General features: G+C 52.0%; 1 protein-coding gene across 1 annotated transcript; it reads left to right on the top strand.

Moving 5' to 3' along the window:
• The first annotated feature begins 248 nt into the window (after positions 1-248).
• BPIFB6 (BPI fold containing family B member 6) lies at positions 249-17,383 on the top strand. Its single transcript, XM_082358954.1, is given in 14 exon segments — positions 249-1,544; positions 2,632-2,736; positions 3,221-3,370; positions 3,529-3,592; positions 4,054-4,114; positions 4,899-4,901; positions 4,904-4,989; positions 5,773-5,946; positions 7,099-7,152; positions 7,516-7,689; positions 8,469-8,536; positions 9,830-9,881; positions 10,690-10,753; positions 11,168-17,383. Coding segments are annotated over 14 exon segments (1,311 nt in total). The 5' UTR covers positions 249-1,458; the 3' UTR covers positions 11,338-17,383.
• Positions 17,384-17,390: the final 7 nt, after the last annotated feature.

The following is a 17,390-nucleotide window of genomic DNA, read 5'->3' as shown; positions in this document are numbered from 1 at the left end:
GGGGGCTCGGTCTGCTCTGGAGCATGGGAGGTCCCCAGGGGAACCAGCGCCTGCTGGGCTGCACCCAATTCAGGCCCCGTGACACAGGTGGAGCCGGGCTGCGAATCCTGTGTCTGGTGCTCTGCGACCCACTGACCCCCGCACGAGGGGACCCTGGGGCTCTGCTGCGGTTGGGCATGGACGTCATGAATCGTAGTGAGCTGGTGCTGGGTGTGGGGCGGGGTGGGGGAGGGGTACGGGGGAGGTATGGGACTGGCGGTAGGGGGTCAGTAGTGACTGCTCATGTTCGCATAGACCTGAGTATTTTGTGATCCTCAACATAAACTTAAAAGCAACATGTTATTCTTCTTCCATTTTACAGAGGCCCAGAGAAAACAGGGTAACTTGCCCAAGGTCCCCCCACAAGTTGGAGGTAGAGCTGGAAATCCTATTTCCCTGGATCCTCTCTTTGGCCCTGATGGCAGGGGTTGGTGTCCACAAGTGGGCTGACATGAGCCAAATCCCAGCTCTGCCAACAATTTACTGTGTGACCTTAGGCAAGTCACTTACCCTCTCTGTGTTGCCGTTTGCTCATCTGCAGATGTAAAGAAATGTAGAATAGGGTGAACCATCCTTTTTGGGCAGGATTAGATGAAATATGAGATTGAAAGGCCCTGGGGGCACTTTACTAAGAAGTATTTTCCACCCCTAGCTCTGTGACCCCCAGGGAAGTCACATCCAGGTGCAAAGGGCAAATGACAGTTCATCAGCTCAGGATTTGTCTCCTCTCTGGGAACTAGCCTGTGACCATTATGGAGTGTTTCTGGCACCATGTCATTTGGGCTTGGGGTCTCCAGGCCTGGGGAATCAGAATGTCTTGGCTTCAGGCCCCAAATCTTCCCCTTAACAAGCTCCCAGTTGAATTCCCTTACCACCCAGGTTTGAGAGTGGCTGGGCCACAGGATAAAGTCGACACTGTAGCTTGGGCTTCAAGTCCTCCATGATGTGCCGCCTGAAACTGCTCCAGTTTCCCTGTCCTGTCCCTCCCCCCTCCAGCCACGCTGTATTTCTCACTCCTCCCTCACCATGCCACCTCTTTCCCCCCTTCCCCACCTTTGCACTTGCTGGCCCCTCTGCCCTGAGTGGCCTCTTTTACCCCTTTGCTTCCTGGTGAAAATTCCTATTCCTCCCTCAAGGACTAACTGGCATGTCACCTCCTCCTGGAAGCCTTCCCCAGCTCTTCCTTTCCTGCCCCAAACCCTTCATGTGGTTCTTCCAGCTGCCTGTGCTTATTATGGCTCTCATCACTCATTACTGTCATTGCTGGTGACTCTGTCTCCCCTGTGAGGCTGGAAGAGGGCAGGGCTGGGCATGACTCATCACTGGGATGACCAAGAGACTGGCCCAGGTCAGGGAAGCAGTGAGGAGTCCAGCTGAGGGTCTCTCCCACCCTCCCCCTTTCCAGAGGTACAGAATGCCATGCATGAGAGCCATATCCTGGAGAAGATGGCAGCTGAGGCAGGCAAAAAACTCCCAGGCATGAAACCCATCAAAGGCATCACTGAGTGAGCAGGGGAGGGGTTTTGGGGGCAGGGGGTGGCTGTTAGGGCAGAAGGTAGTAGGTAATGCTGTGCCCAGGATCTGAGTGGGAGAGGTGGTGCAGGGCATGGGGCCTCTTCCTGGCCTTGCTGCTGGCTTGCTGTGTGACCTTGGGCAGGTCACTGCTCCTGACTGGGCCTCAGTCCCCTCAGTCATCCACTGGGACAATTCTAGTCCTGTTGTGAGCAGAGCCAATGGGAGGAGGAAGTGAGTTTGGAAAGTCAAACTTCAACTCCCTGCATGCAGCAGGAACTCACTGAATATACATGAAATTGAATGAAAAATCATCCAGTGGCAGAATGGAAACAATCATCTAATGACTGGGGCAAACTGGTTTCATTGCAAGTGTCAGATGGGATTGATTGGCAGGGGCTGCCTGGAATGATGTACTGGGGAGGGTTCTGAGGCACCTTCTGGACTTAGCAGGAAATAGGACTCTGATCAATTAGCAATGTCTGCCAAGAGCTCAGGATGGGCAGGTGAGGTAGATGTGCCACAACTTTGTTATACTGGATCTTGACTGGTGGTTTTCAACCAGGGGTGATTTTGTCTCCGGGGGACATTTGGCAATGTCTGGAGACATTTTTGGTTGTCACAACTTGTGGAGTGGGGAAGAGGGAGTGCATCTAGTGCCTCTAGTGGGCAGAGGCCAGGGGTGCTATGAAACATCCTGCAATGCACAGGACAGCCCATAGCACAGAATGATCCTGCCCAAAATGTCAATAGCATTTGACAGCATCCAGAAACCCTGATCTAAGCAAACCTCTCCTTTTTGCCAGTGGGGAAACTGAGGCCCACAGCAGGGAAGGGAGCAGTCCAAAGTCACAAATTAAGCCGCATCTCATCTCACACATGATGAGAGCTTTTTGTGTACAAATTGGTTCATGTCCAGCCTTTTGTCTGCATTTCATGACAGCCCCAGAGGTAGGTTTATCCCTATGACATGGGGTGGGGGATTTACCCAAGGCCTCCCAGCAAAGCGGTGGAGGAGTGGGTTGAGGGCCTGGGTCTCACCTGTCCAGTTCTCATTGCTTGGATGTCTGCCCCTCCCAGTCTGAAGGTAAAGGATGTGCAGATACCAGTCATCACACTGAGCTTCCTACCTGGGGTGGGCATCTTCCAGTGTGTGTCCATGGGCATGACCATCACTGGCAAGAGGTGAGTATGGTGGGGAGGTAAGAAGGAAAGGACAACTTCTTTGTCTCGACCTTACATGCACATTTATTGAGTACCTACTGTGTACCATCTGGGTGCTGTGGTCTGAGATGATGCAAACTTGGTTCCTAGCTTTGATGGGAAATGGACCTGAGCACAGATGATCACAGACTGACCAGGGACTGGCCTGGGACAGAATAAACATTAGCAGAGTGCAGGGGGTGGAGATTAGAAAACGCCTTTGGGAAATGATGACAGCTGGGCAGAGCAGGGTTTTGAAGGATGTGTAGGAGTTCACCAAAGCAAAAGGGGAGAGGAAAGCCTAGTCATATGACCTTGGGTAGGTCCCATCCCTCTTTCTGTCCTGTGGCGTGGTCCCCCACCATTTCCCTCTCTCAGAGCTGCTGAGATTGTGAGCAAAGAGATGACAGGGATAGTGGCCACAGTGGCAGTGATCCCCATGATACCTGCCTCCCCCCTCCTCCAGCTTCATGGGTGAGAACATGGATATCTTCGTGGTCCTGAACATCACAGCCACCAACCGGCTTCTGCAGGATGAGGAGACGGGCCTTCCCATGTTCAAGAGCGAGGGCTGTGAGGTCATCCTTGTCAGCGCGAAGACGAACCTGCCTAGCAAGTGAGGGCTCTGTGGCTGGGGTGGAAGGCTGGGTTCACCTTGCCAGCCCAGCCCAGCATCCCACTTCCTGAGCCACTGAACTGCCTTAGCCATGTCCCTGCATGTCCCGTGCCTAACTTTCTGTCATCTGTGCCCCTGTCCCTGTCCTCTGTGTCCAGCATGCTGCCCAAGATGGTCAACAAGTTCCTGGACAGCACCTTACACAAAGTCCTTCCTGGCCTGGTGAGTGCCCAGAGCAAGCCTCCGCCCCTCATCTGCAGCAGTGCTTAGACCAGGGCTGGCAAGCGCATTTCATCTCGGGTGCTGACCCTGACTGACCGCTGGTGGCTGAGGATTCTGAGACTGTGGCTGGCTCGGTGGGAGAAAGTACGATGATCAGCTAGTGATGTCTTCCGTGAGACGGGGAGGAGAAAACGGCAGCCTGCACAGCACAGCTTGCCAACCCCGCTGAGAGCACCAGCCCCTGGGGAATGAGTCCTCACGGATCTTGCAGGCTATGGTCAGGAGATCTGGATTCTAGCCCAGGCTCTGCCACTGACTTCCTGCGGGACTATGGCCTTGGTTTCTGTCCCTGTCCGGGTCCCTCCAGGGCTCTTCAGACTCCCCATGGAGTAACATTCAGCTGTGAGGAGTGAGACCCTCCACGCAGGGACCCCCTCAGCTCAGTGCCTTCTCTCTTCCAGATGTGTCCAGCCATTGATGCGGTCCTGGTGTATGTGAACAAGAAGTGGGCCAACCTGAATGGTGAGCAGCTAGCCATAACTTGCTCCTGCGTGGGGATAGCAGGATGGCTGGACTTTGATGCCCCACTCCCCATTCAAGTGCCTGCTCCCAGCCCAGCCTTGGGACTAGAGGAGGTCTGAGGTCATGGAGTCCGCCCAGCCCCCTCACTGGCCAGATGGGGCGCCTGAGACCCTGGGGGACTCTGGGGTTCTTGCCTCTCAGCCTTCCATCCAATGTTCTATCCATCACCCCCCAGACTCCAAGGACAGCAGCTTTTGTGGGCTCATCCACAAACCTTGCACCACAAATAATAATCCCAATAGTAACCCCACTATTTCCTTTGCCAAGGGGATCCCTGCATCTCAGGGTCCAGAGGGCTCCCCAGGGTGGGGGAGAGGAAAGTCCAATGGCTGGGACTGAGGAAAACTGGTTCACGTGCCCAGCAGTGTGGCCTGGGACATCACCTCGCTCCCCCAAGCCTCAGTCTGTGCATCTGTAAAATAGAGCCAATAATCCTGACCCTGCCAATCTGTTGTGAGAACTGAGCTGGACAACCCTTGGTGAATGTTCAAGCTCTGTGCCTACAGAGTGATGTGAGAGGGCGTGATTTTCTAGGCCAGAATTGCTTCCATTCTGCAGATAAAACTACTGAGGCCCAGAGATGCTAAGCAATTTGCCTTGTGTCACACAAAGGGCCAGGGGTCCTGGTGCCCAGGCCAAGCTCAGGTGGCAGCTGGCCGGTGCAGGCTTCTCTAGGCTGCCCCCGGGCTGGTGCCTCTCTGAGTGAACCTTCCTCTTTGCACAGCCCCCTGCCCGTGGGCCAGATGGGCACCATCAGATATGTCCTGGCGTCCATACCGACCACCACTGCCAGCCATATTCAAGTGGACTTCAGTGTAAGCTAGGGGGCACCAGCAGGTGGGGGTCTCACTGGCCTGAGGGCCGGGGGCTGCTTCCACCAGGGCAGGTGGCTGAGCTGGGACTGCGGAGGGTGGGAGGGCCCTCTCCCTCTTTCTGTCTCAACGTGAACCCCGAATCCTGAGCTGATTTCCGGAATGGCTGAGCCCACACCCACGCCTTCTCCCAAGGCTGCCTGCTTCTCCCGATGAGTGGCTCGCCCAGTTGTACCCTGTCATTTTGCAGATGAGAGCACCGGGCCCAGGAGGGAGGCAGGATTTGGCTAGGGCCTCCTGTGAGTGGTGGCAGAGTTGGGTCATCACCCAGGACTCCAGAGCCCCGGTGACTAGGTGAATGCATCTTCCAGGAATGGGAAGAAAAATCCCAAGCAGTCACCTCCCTATGAAGTCTTCCTCCAGCGTGGTTCCTACAGGCCCCATGTTGTTTTCCGTTTACCTCTTTCTCCTGAGAAGAAAACAGGGAACAGGTTCTGTATAAATGAGGGCTCTAACCCTCGTTAGAGGGTTAACTGAGGTTACTTTCACAATCCTAGGAGGAACCGCCAGTGGTTTAGTGACTGACTCCCTTATCCTCTTGGGCCTCAGTCTACCTACCTGCACACTGGGAGAGTTGAGCCACTACAGCCTGCTCTGGCTTCACCATCTTATGACTTGCTGACTTGGGGCTGATTTGAGCACCATTTGTTTGGAGGTCTGAGACTTGCCCTCAGCCACAGTCCTTCATGGCCAAGGCTGAGTGTCTCTCCCCTGGCTGTCCCACAGCCTGTGGTGCAGCAGCAAAAGGGCAACACCATCCAGCTTGCTGATGCCGGGGAGGCCGAGTTCCCCGAGGACTATGCCGAAGGCGCCTCACAGCTGCTGCTCTCAGCCACCCTCCTCACAGCAGAGCTTGCTCTTCTGCAGAAGTCCTTTGATGTGAATGTCCAGGAAATGACGGTGAGCTGCCCAGTGGCCACACCGCCCACCTCTGCATCTGCCCCCTGTAATGACAGCCCCTGCCCAGAACACGCATTCTGAGAATTATCCAGGGGTGTGGGTAATGCTAGGACTGGGAGGGGCCAGGACTGATTTGAGTTTCCATCATCATTTCACCCACCATCCACCATCTCTCTGTCCATGTAACCACCGTCTATTCATCCATCCATTCAATTGTCCATACAACCAGGTATTTATCCATCAACCTATAACTCTCATGCATTGGCCATCCAGCCACCTTCTTTATATCCAGTCTATCTCGCTACTATGTATTCATGTCCTAGACTCTATCCTTCCAGTTAGCACCCACCCAACACTTCATACCATCCACACCTAGAACAGGGCCTGATATTACTGAATGATTGAATCTATGCATCTGTCATCTACCACCCAAAAACCCAGATACCCACCCATCTACCCATCCAATTCTCCACTATCCATCCTCCTACTCATCTGCTCATCCATCCATCCATCCAACCATCCATCCATCCATCCATCCATCCATTCATTCACTCCCCACTGATCCCTTTATTCATCCTCTCATCCATTTACCCACCATCCATCCATGTACCTTCACATCCATCCTGCCACCCATCAATCCATTCATCACCCATTCTCTCATCCATTTGTCAGGCCATTCCACCATCTTTCCATTCACGCATCCTCCCATCCATTATTCTTTTCATCCCTCCACCCACCCATCCACCTGCCCATCTATCCATTATTCATTCTCCTACACAAACACTCATCCATCCCACCCATCCATTCAGCCACTCATCTGTTTATCCATTTTCCGCATCCATCTAGCTATCCATGAATCCATTCACCCACCCCCTCTGATCCATTGCATCCACCTGTTCTCCCATCTATCTGTCTGCTTTTTCATCAAACAAAATTTTCTCAACTTGTGATCTTGTACTCAGAACTGTGGGCATTGGAATGTATGAGCCACAGTCTGGGCTACCCAGGAGCTCATTATCTACTTAATCAAAGAGTGATAACTGTTTTGATGAAGGAATCTCAGAGGGCATGCCTTATTGGGTCAGAGGAGAGGTTTGTTAGGATGGCTCAGGGAAGCCTTCAGTAATCCTAACCTTGACTTTTATTTGGTAGATTGGCGAGCTGCCCCCACAAACCACTGGGACACTGGCTGGCTTCATCCCTGAAGTGAGTGACCCAACTACCCATGATCACCACGGCTGCCCTGCCCTGTTCTCCAGGCAAAGGGACAAGGGATTTTTGAGTACCGTGTCTCCCTTGTCCAGTGTGGAATCATCCCAGCTTCTCCATAAAGTACTCTTTGGGCCCCGCACAGAAACAGCCCAGCTTTTGTGCATTGTACTTTCTGTGTCCAATATAGAAATAGCCAGATTGTCTGTTTTGTTTCTTTTATTTCCTGATAGACACATCCCAGCCTTTGCATATCATGCTTCCAAGGTAGAAATCACCTATTTCATTATGGACTCCTGGTTTCAACTGAAGCCACTAGTCTGGGGTTTTGCCCTGAGGGGAGTTTCCTGGTTTCTATAGGTGGCCAAGGCCTATCCCAAGCTGAAACCCCTGGTGACCCAGATCAGGATAAACAAGCCCCCCAAGGTCACTATGAAGACAGGCAAGAGCCTGCTGCAGCTCCATGGCACCCTGGAGACGTTTGCTCCTCTGCTGCGGGGCAAGGCTCCTGTATCCCTCTTTCTCCTGGAAATTGTGAGTGGAATCTGTTTCCCAGTTTGGCCCAATCTCATGTATATTCGAGGCTGGAGGGTAGGCTTTTAGCTCATAGTCAAGCAATGGATTGAAGTGTTCTTAGTTAATCTCAATTGTGTGATCCTAACCTCCCGGGCACTGTCACCTGCTGTCTGATTTTTGGCTCTGCAATTGAAACTTTGAATGACTAGAAAGATCAACAAAAGAATGGTCAAAAGTTTAGTCCTTCCTTTCTTTCTCCTCCCTCCTGCCCACCCCCCTCCTTCCCTTCTGCTTCTCTTCCTCCCACCAACATTCATTAGCATCTATAAGGGCAGTGAAAGCTCACTCAGGGAACTATGGGAGTCTAGAGAGATCCCCAATCTAGTTTGAGGAAATCCAGAGGACTTCCTAGAGGAGGTGATGCCTGAGCTATGTTTTGAAAGTTGAGCAGGAGCTGGCCAGGGAAAGGATTGATGTTGGGGAAGCTGGTGATGGAGGGCACTCCAGATAGAGTCGCAGGATGTAACCTGGAGCAATAACATGTTGTGTTCAGGCACCTACAAACATGCCAGGATTTTTGATAGTGCTATCCTGGGCTAGGTACAGGGAAGATGAGGACCCTGGGCTGGGCACATGGGGGGACTGCTGTGTTCAGTTCCTGAGGGTGGGAGGGGCAGAGAGGAAGACTCCTGCTTTGTCTTGGCAGTGGTGGTGGTCTTGGGAAGGTGGTAGAGCCCCTGGTTTTACCAGCCCTGATGGGGGACCCACTGCCTTCTCTCTGCTTCCCCCCATATCAGCACTTCAACCTGAAAATCCAGTACTCAGTTCGTGAGGACCCGCTGCAGATGGCCACCTCTCTGGACAGGTAGGAGTCTGCTGCTACCAACACCACTTGGTTTCCTGCTCTAGGACCTCCCTCTGATCCATCCAGCACAGCCCACACTGCCAGGCTGCTCAGGTCACTATCCCTGTTCTAGAACCCTCAATGGCTCCCAAGAGTCTGCACGATCTTTTGTCAAATCTTAGCCTGGCACTCTAGGCCCTTCTTAAATTCTCCCACCACTGCTCCCACTATTCCACTAGCCTCTTGGAGAGTGAATCTGATTGTAAGCCCACGTCCCCTTTGCATTAATAGGCTTTACCTATGCCATCCAAATGCCACCTGCCTGTCATCGCCCACCTCAAATACCACCTCCTCCAGGAAGCCTTTCTTTATACCAATAACAGTTAACATTTATAGTTGCAAGAGACAATTCCGACTTTACCTGGCTTAAGCCCAAAAGGGAATCTTTTTGACTCACATAATTAAAATCTCTAGGGGTAGATCTCCCCTTTCAGGCATGGCTGGACCTAGGTGCACAAAATTCTCACAATCTGTCCCCCTCCTCCCTTGGCCTTTGTTGTCCACTTTATCGGACAGTCTCAGGCAGCCTCTCCCCAGCTGGTGGCAAAGCGACCCCAACAAGAAGAGAGGCTTCTTGTTTAATAGTTCTAACAAAATCCCAAAGGCTGCTTCTCATTGATCTATCATGGATCACATGACCAACTCTAAGCTAATCACTGTGACTCTAAAGATGGAATGCTCTGATTGGCCAGGCCTGGGTCATGTCCTCACCCTGGGAGCTCTGGGTTCTGCCCCACTTTAACGCCTTGGATTGAGAGTGGAAAATGGAGGGTCTGTTACTGGAATAGAGAATAGATGTTGGGAAGATAGAACCACCAGATGACCATCACATGGCCTGTTCTGGTGCCAAGATGTATTAGTGCCCACCAGAGGCTGTGCAAGGGAGGGGGCTGTGTGAGGGGCCCCAATTCTGTGTCCTGCAAAAATCTGGGCCTGGCTAGTTGAACTACAAACCTCTGCATATCTGGCCTTGGGCAGGAGCAATAGACAGGGCTGGGTTGCCAAAGGGAGGAATCAGGACCAATGAGAGGAGGCAGTGGTTTGTGCTGGGGGAAACAAAATGGGCTGTAATGAAAAGTGTTAAGTGCCCCATCACAGGTAGCATGTAAACAGACTTAGGAGCACCTGGGCTAAGACTGTAGAGGGGACTTCTGCAACAGGGAGGGGTTGGGGGTGTTTGAGATCCCTTTTCTCCAGGGCCAGGGGAATGGCTCTGACTGCCCTTTCTCCTCCTTGTTTCCCTCTCTTCTGCAGATTACTGAGCCTGTCCCGGGGGTCCTCATTGATTGGTGCCTTCAACGAAAGTGTCCCAAGTACTTCTGCCTGGTCTGGCTTAAAAGCAAGAAACTGGGCCTGTTTTTCCTTGGGACTGTGGGGAAGGGCTCTGAAATGGAGGCAGAGAGAATAGAGTAGGTCACTGTGGGCCTTGGGGCTCCTGACTGACTGTGTGACCTTGGGAAAATCATTTAGCCTCTCTGAGTCTCTGTTCTCTCTTCTGGATAGAATCTGGACATCTCCCTAGATTGATTTTAAAAGCATTGTCATGCATAGCAGCAACCTGAGCTGGCTTGGTTGGCCCAGCTGCTATTTTTATTAGTCTCTGTAGCCTCAGGGCCCAACACAGAACCTGACAGAGTAGGCGCTAATAAGAATCATAATCACAGCAAGAGCGGCAACACTACTTGCTGAGCATTTACTCTGTGCGTTATCCAAACCCACTGAATCCTCCCGGAAACTGTGAGTGGGTGTTATTATATTTCTCTTTCACAGATGGGGTAACTGAGGAACAGAAAGGCAGTGAATGAATCACTCATCAAAGCTACTGAGTTTTCTGTAGGATCAGGGGTAGGTCCACAGGCCACCCAGTGTCTCCTGAATTCCTCCATGCCTTCACTGTGACCTAAGGCCCACGTATCACCTGAAGAGGGGCTAAGCAGAGGTGAAGGGCATCAGCCTACAGTCTAACAGTCAGACGCAGTTCTGATGCAGTTTGATGTCTCTAATATTCATTCCTGTGGTCCCCGAACCCAGCTGGAGTGAGGGCTGAAAAGATCTGTTGAATTTAATTGAGTGATGGCATGGGGGTGTTTTCTCTCTTTCTCTCTCTCCGCCAGGAGAAGGCATTGACTGGCTTCATCACTGATTTTCTCCAAGAAGCCTACATCCCAGCCATCAATGGTGAGGGCTCCAGCAGGCTTTGATTTTGCTGGTGCCAGGAAGCACTCTGAGCAGGAAGGGACGCCACCTGGGTGGTCTCAAAGCCCCTCCATTGGCCCCAGATGAGGGAACCTAAAAGGGAGTGGATAGTCATTGCCGAATCTTTGAGGCTGATGTCATCTTAATGTCACTTACCTGGGGACAAAGGCCCCTCCCACAACTTGGACTCTGACCCTTGACCACACACCATGCATCAGATCTTGACCCAGACCTGGGATGCAAGTACATGGTGATCCAGCTGATGTTCTCTAGGCCTGTGCAGCTGGCAGACATCCTGAATCGATCACTGCACTATTTCCCACTACTCTGCTCCAGGCAGTCACTCAATCAGTCGCAGAGCAGGCAGGCTGCAATGACTCTTCCTGTATTTCTCAGATGTGCTCCAAGCTGGGCTCCCAATTCCAGACTTCCTGGACATGAATTACAACCTGGCAGAGCTGGACATAGCAGAGGTGAGGAAAGGAGCTGGGGAAGGCCATGTCCGCCAATACTTTTGGCCAATGAGCAAAAGCCTGCCTCTCTCAATCTGGAGGGAGTTGGGCTGAGGAGGGCAGTGGCATCAGTACAATCCTGCCAATCCCTTGGGCAAGACCCTTCCCCTCAGAACCTGGGCCCTCCTTGGCCAGGGATCCCCAGGAGGAAAAGTAAATTCTGCTACTCTCCTTCTCTGCCACCTCGGGCAAATTGCTTCCTCTTTCTCTATGCTTCAATTTTTCTGTTGCCTAAAACGGGGATAATAATATGGTATCCACCTCAGAGAGCTGTTGTGATGATTCATTGAGATAATTCACCTAAAGGCATACGGTACATATTAGCTTTGCATTGTACACCAAGCATTGCACTCGGAGCATTGAATGGACATTTTTCTCATTTGATTGCTCCACTCTGGGAGGTAGGGGAGGCTTCTCCCCACTTGACTGTTGAGAAAGTCGAGGCTCAGAGAGGTGAAGGGTCATAAGGCCAGTCAAGTTCATCCTTTGTTCTTAAACACCACGCTGATTTCATTTCCTGACCACACCCCAGTCCATCCCATCCTGTGTCTGGGTGGCCCCGTCATTGATCCCTGCACTACCACCTGGCCCTCTGTCTCCTGCCAGAATGCTCTGCTGCTGGACTTGAAGCTGGACTGACCACGGCAGTATTTGCCTGCCAGCTGCCCACACACCACCAACCGGCTGCACCCAGTGGAGGAGCCCAGCTGGAGCTCGGTGGGTCTGGCCCCCTATCACCGGGGCTGCTTCCCTTGGTGAGGAGTGAGCAGGGCGGGACTGGGCTGGGGGCTTGGCAATAAACAGGAGAAAGGCCCTTACGAACGTCTGACGTTTTGACCTCTTTGTTTGTAGCAAATCGACGTGTGTTTTTTCTTCCCCTTCAGTGGGTTTTGGGATCTAGGAGCAGGTTGGGGTCTGAAGGGCAGGCTTGAGCATATATTGAGTACCTGCTGAATGCCATGCTCAGGGCTTTACTTGTACCGTCTCATTTAATCCATGCAATAACCCTATGAGGGGAGGGTGACCATTGCCATCCCCACTTTACAGAGAGGGAGTTGAGGCCCAGGGATGTCCACTCCCTTGCCCATGGTTACACAGTTTAACAAGCTCTTCTCACCCCACCTTAGCTGCTTGCCCCCAAATCTTGGTAACTTGAGGGCAGCCCTATTCACAAGGAGCCTGTAGAAGGCCTGGTGCGCTCCCTGGTGTTCTCCCTGCATCACCTCCTTTAATCCTCCCAACAGTTGAGGGAGATAAGCACTGTCCCCATCTCACAGATGAGGAGGCTGAGGCTCAGAGAGGTGGAACCCAGCAATTCAGGGGACAGAGCTGGGATCGGAATTCAAGCTCTGGAGCCAATCTGCCTGGGTTCAACTCCTGGCCCTGCCTCCCTGCTGCTGTGTGCCCTGGGTAAGACACTTTTACCTCTCTGAACCTCAGTTTCCTCACCTGTAAAATGGGAATGATGACAGTACCAGCCCTGCTCAGCAGGGTTGTCATGAAGGTTAAATGAATCGAATCATGAAAACTGCTTAGCATGGCACCTGGCACAAAGTAAGTGCTCATAAGTGAGCACCGGTGAGTTTGTAAGGCTGAGAGAGATGTGGACAGGTGTGTCTGTGTTGGAGTGTGTGTAACCACTCCAACAGAGACACACCTGTGTGCTGGAGTGTGCATTTTGGAGCACATGTGCATTTTGGAGCACGTGTCAGGGTATAAATGGCCTTTGGATCACGGCGGCCCAGGGCATCCGTGCAGACACCAGTGTCCAGTTGTGGAGGTTTGTGTGTGAAGAGACCGCTGGTGTCCGTCTATGTCTGCGTGCGTCTGCATGTTCCCACGTCACTCACATGTCGTCTGCCCCGGGGGTGTTTCCACGTCTCACAGACGACACTCATGTGAGAATTGGCTCCTGCTGTTTGTCATATCTGCCCCATCACCTCTCCCGGGATTCACACTGATACTATTCTTCAAATTGACTCTTTTTAAAGTAAATGTATGTTTACATATAACTAAGTTAAAAATACAATTTAAAATAAATGTTTTACAAGTGGACCCTGAAAATCAGTATCATTTGCTAGAATGTAAAAAAAAAAAATCCATAACTTTGAAATAAAAGTACATCGGAGCCCCCTATGATCAGCTGGTGCTCCAGCCCTGGAAATTATTGAGATGGTGGCCCCACGTGTCCACGTGTCCTTGTGTTGCTGTGTGCGTCTGTCAGAAGGTCTCTGTCTCCATGGGGGTGGGTCTGTGTACCAGCCTGGCCCAGACCCATGTCTCAGAGGAAGGAGGGCCCCTCCCTCGCCTTGGCCCGGGTGCCAGGGCCGTCCCCTTTTCCCTCAGAGTCAGCCCTAAACTCATCACCCATCACCTCCCAGCTCTGGGACAATGGTGGCCTTGAGACTGGCCTGGCAGATACGGACGCCTGGGTTACCCATGGGTGGCTGATGCTTGACCCTAGGCGTGCCAGAGACGCCCCCTCCACTCCCCTAATCCCGTCCTTGGATGTTCACATAGCACACTCATGGCCACCTAAAGCCACACCACCATCTTTCCCAGGCCAGTACACAGATGGAGAAACCAAGGCACAAAGCTTGAGTCAGGAGGATGGGGTTCTTGCCTTGGCCTTGGACAAACCATAGCTCCTCTCTGGACCTCAGTTTTCCCATCTGGGAAATAGGTTGAGTGCTCTGACCTCTAATCTGATTGCGACATTCTTTGAGTGATCAGTTACCCCAGATTTACCCTGGGCAGAAAATGAGAGCTGGGCTGGCAAGGGGAGCCCTGGGCTATGACCCCACCTCCTGGAGAGGCAATGATGGGGGTTCTCTGCCTGTGGGCATTGCTCATCTTCCAAGACTCCCAACCCTGGATGAGTAAGTGGAGGCTCAGAGAAATGAAGCCAGAGCCCAAGGGCACACTTGCATGTGGGGCTGGGACTTGAACCCTGCCTGCCTGAGTCCAAGTCTCCTCCTTGCTTCTTCACATCACATTCAGCAGCGAGATGCATCATCCTTCTTTAAAGAAACGGAGGTCCAGAGAGGGTGTGTGATCAGCTCAAGGTCACAGAGCAAGGAGGGAGCAGAGCCACATCTTTGATCCTGAGCCCACGGCTATCGACCCCCAGAGCCTGCCAGGCAGCCCCCCAGAGAAGCTGAAGACCATACACCATCCCCCACATTTGTGTCTACACCAGTCACCACCCATCCTGCCTTCTCCCTTCCCAGCCCACTGTCAGCTCCAGTACCTACGGGAAGGCCCCCCAGGGATCTTGCCATCGTCTGAATTTCTCAGGCATCTTTGGCAGCCCTTCCTTAATGCCCTAAGGTCCATCTCCTGGATACCTGTCCTCACAGGTGAGGGTGGGCATCTGTAACATCGGCCCCTTTTGCAGCTGGGGAAACTGAGGCTTGGAGATAGTGATGATCAGAGTCAGGATTTGGACCCAGGAATTCTGGCTCCAGGGACTTCACTCTAGGAGCTAATATCCAGGGGTACATCTCCTCATCAAGTCACTCCCCTGCTCTAATCCCTTCTGTGGCTCCACATCACCCAGGGTTCTCAAAAGGGCTGCACATCAGATTGCCCCTGGAGGCTGGTTAAACACGCCAGTTCCTGGGTCCTCCACCCTGGGCCTATTGAGTCAGAGTTGCAGGGTGGGGCCTGGAGAAATGTATTTTCATTCATCCTTCCCATTGGCAGGCCCAATCCCTGACTCAGCCTTGGTGCATGAGGTGGCTTGTAGGTGCCTAGGGAGCTGGCGAGTAGGGGTCTCCTCTGGAGTGGGGTCTGGAAGGAATTGGTGAAGATAAGGCAGGCCAGAAACTAAGTAGCACTTTTCTCCTTTCTGGGGGCTGGGCTGGGCAGGGCAGTGGTTAAGATGATGAGTGTCATTAACACAACATTGTAAATCAAATATATTACAATAATAAAAAGGTGGTGGGGGGAGATGAACAGTGTCAGAGTCAGATGGGCTGGCTGGACTCTCCTCTGACCTTGGGCCAATGGCTTCCCCTTGGAGACAGAGCCTTGGCTCCTTGAGGGTAAGACAGGGAGTTATGACAGAGCTGACCTTCCTGGTCATCGTGATGACTGTACGGATTCGTACACATCAGTGCCTTGCAAACAATAAGCGCTCAATAAATGGCAGGTGATAGCTTTCCTCCCCCCCCTAACAAATGTCTTAAAAATATTGGTGGTACCCAGTGCTGGCGAGGATGCGGAGCAGCTGCGACTCTCAGACCGCTGGTGGGTGTGCAAGTGCAGAGGCACTGGGAGAGCCCCGGCGGCTCCTAGGAAAACTCTCCAAGCGATGCGCTGCTGGGACCCAGCAACCCCAGTCTCCTGGCTGGCCACCCAAGAGAAGTGAACAATAAACACATGTCCACAAAAACACTCAACACGAATGTTCAGAGCAGCTTTATTCTAATAGCCAACAACTGGAAGGCCTGGGTGCCTCTAGACAAGAGAATGGATAAGCAAACTGGATGTGTTCACACAGTGGAGTAGCATAGAGCAAAGAAGAACAAATCATTGCCTTGCACAACGTGAATGAATTGCATGGACATGGGGTGTGAAGGGGCCATGCACCAAAGAGTGCACATGTGCAATTCCATTTACAGGACCCTCAAGAGCTGACCAAGCTCATGCATTGTGTTAGAGATCAGGATTGAGGGACACAAGGGGGCTTCTGGAGTAGAAGAATTTTGTAAAAATTCATCAAGCTGTACACTTGGGATCTGGGCTTTATATTTCAATAAAAGGTTTACTTTTTTAAAAAGTGGTGTGGTTGAGTAACCCGGCTCAGTGTCTAAAGTCATAGGCTAAACACTGTATGGTTAGGGGTTCAGAGGTTATGAGGTGAATCACGCAAATACCATCCCTCCTCCCATCTCACCAGGCAGGGCCTCAGGACCCCATGCAGGAGGCAGATCCATGAGTACCCAGAGACATGGTTACAGTCTTGCATGTCACAGATTCTGACAGAGGGGATCCCAGGAGGCTGTGGGATCACAGCCAGCTTGGGAGTCAGGAAGGCTTCCTGGAGGAGGGGATGCCTAGCTAGGACTTGCTGAAGAATTGTAAACAAAAGCCAAAGTCTCTAAGTCCGTATGGTAACCTGCAGGGCCCTGTCACCTCTTCGGCCCCATGGTCCCCACACCCCTTGAACCGCACAGGCCTCTTGGTGTTCCTGGAACACATCACCTCAGGGCCTTTGAACTTGCCCTTCCCTCCATCTGACAGGATTTTCTTCAGGTAACCACCTGGCCCACTCCTTCTCCTCCTGCAGGTCAAAAGTCACACCTGCCTAAATGTAAGGCCCCCCCCCGACCACCATACTGAAAACTACACCCCCTCCCCTGCTTTATTTTTGTCATCAGCCCCTGACTTACTGCATCACAGGCTTACCTGTTCCCTCCAGAGCTGCACTGAGCAACATGATGGATGGCCAACAGTCATACAAAGAGACTGAGCACTTGAAATGCGCGAGTCCAAGTTTGGTGTCCAGATTTAGTATGAGAAAAAGAGTGTAGGGTACCTATTAAGAATTTTATATTGATTGAATGTTTGGATATATTGGGTTAAATAAACTATACTATTTTTTTTAGATTTTTTTTCCATTTTTAAAATAAATTTGTTTATTTATTTATTTATTTATCTTTGGCTGCATTGGGTCTTCATTGCTGCACGCGGGTTTTCTCTAGCTGCGGCAAGCAGGGGCTACTCTTTGTTGTGGTGCGCGGGCTTCTCATTGCGGTGGCTTCTCTTGCTGTGGAGCACGGGCTCTACGTGCACAGGCTTCAGTAGTTGTGGCACGCGGGCTCAGTAGTTGTGGCACGCGGGCTCAGTAGTTGTGGTTCACGGGCTCTAGAGCGCAGACTCAGTAGTTGTGGCGCTCAGGCTTAGTTGTTCTGCGGCATGTGGGATCTTCCCGGATCAGGGCTTGAACCCATGTCCCCTGCAATGGCAGGCGGATTCTTAACCACTGCGCCACCAGGGAAGTCCTTTTTCCATTTTTGTATTTGAAAATGTTCAAATCCACAGAGGAGTTGAAAGTATAGCAACAGTAAACAGCCACATACTCTTCACGTACAATTTAAACT

The sequence above is a fragment of the Balaenoptera borealis genome (genome assembly GCF_965194805.1).
Source record: "Balaenoptera borealis genome assembly, chromosome: 16".
NCBI classification, from domain to species: domain Eukaryota; kingdom Metazoa; phylum Chordata; class Mammalia; order Artiodactyla; family Balaenopteridae; genus Balaenoptera; species Balaenoptera borealis.
The sequence above is the reverse complement of the archived record's forward strand: the minus strand, read 5'-3'. Positions and strand labels throughout refer to the sequence as shown.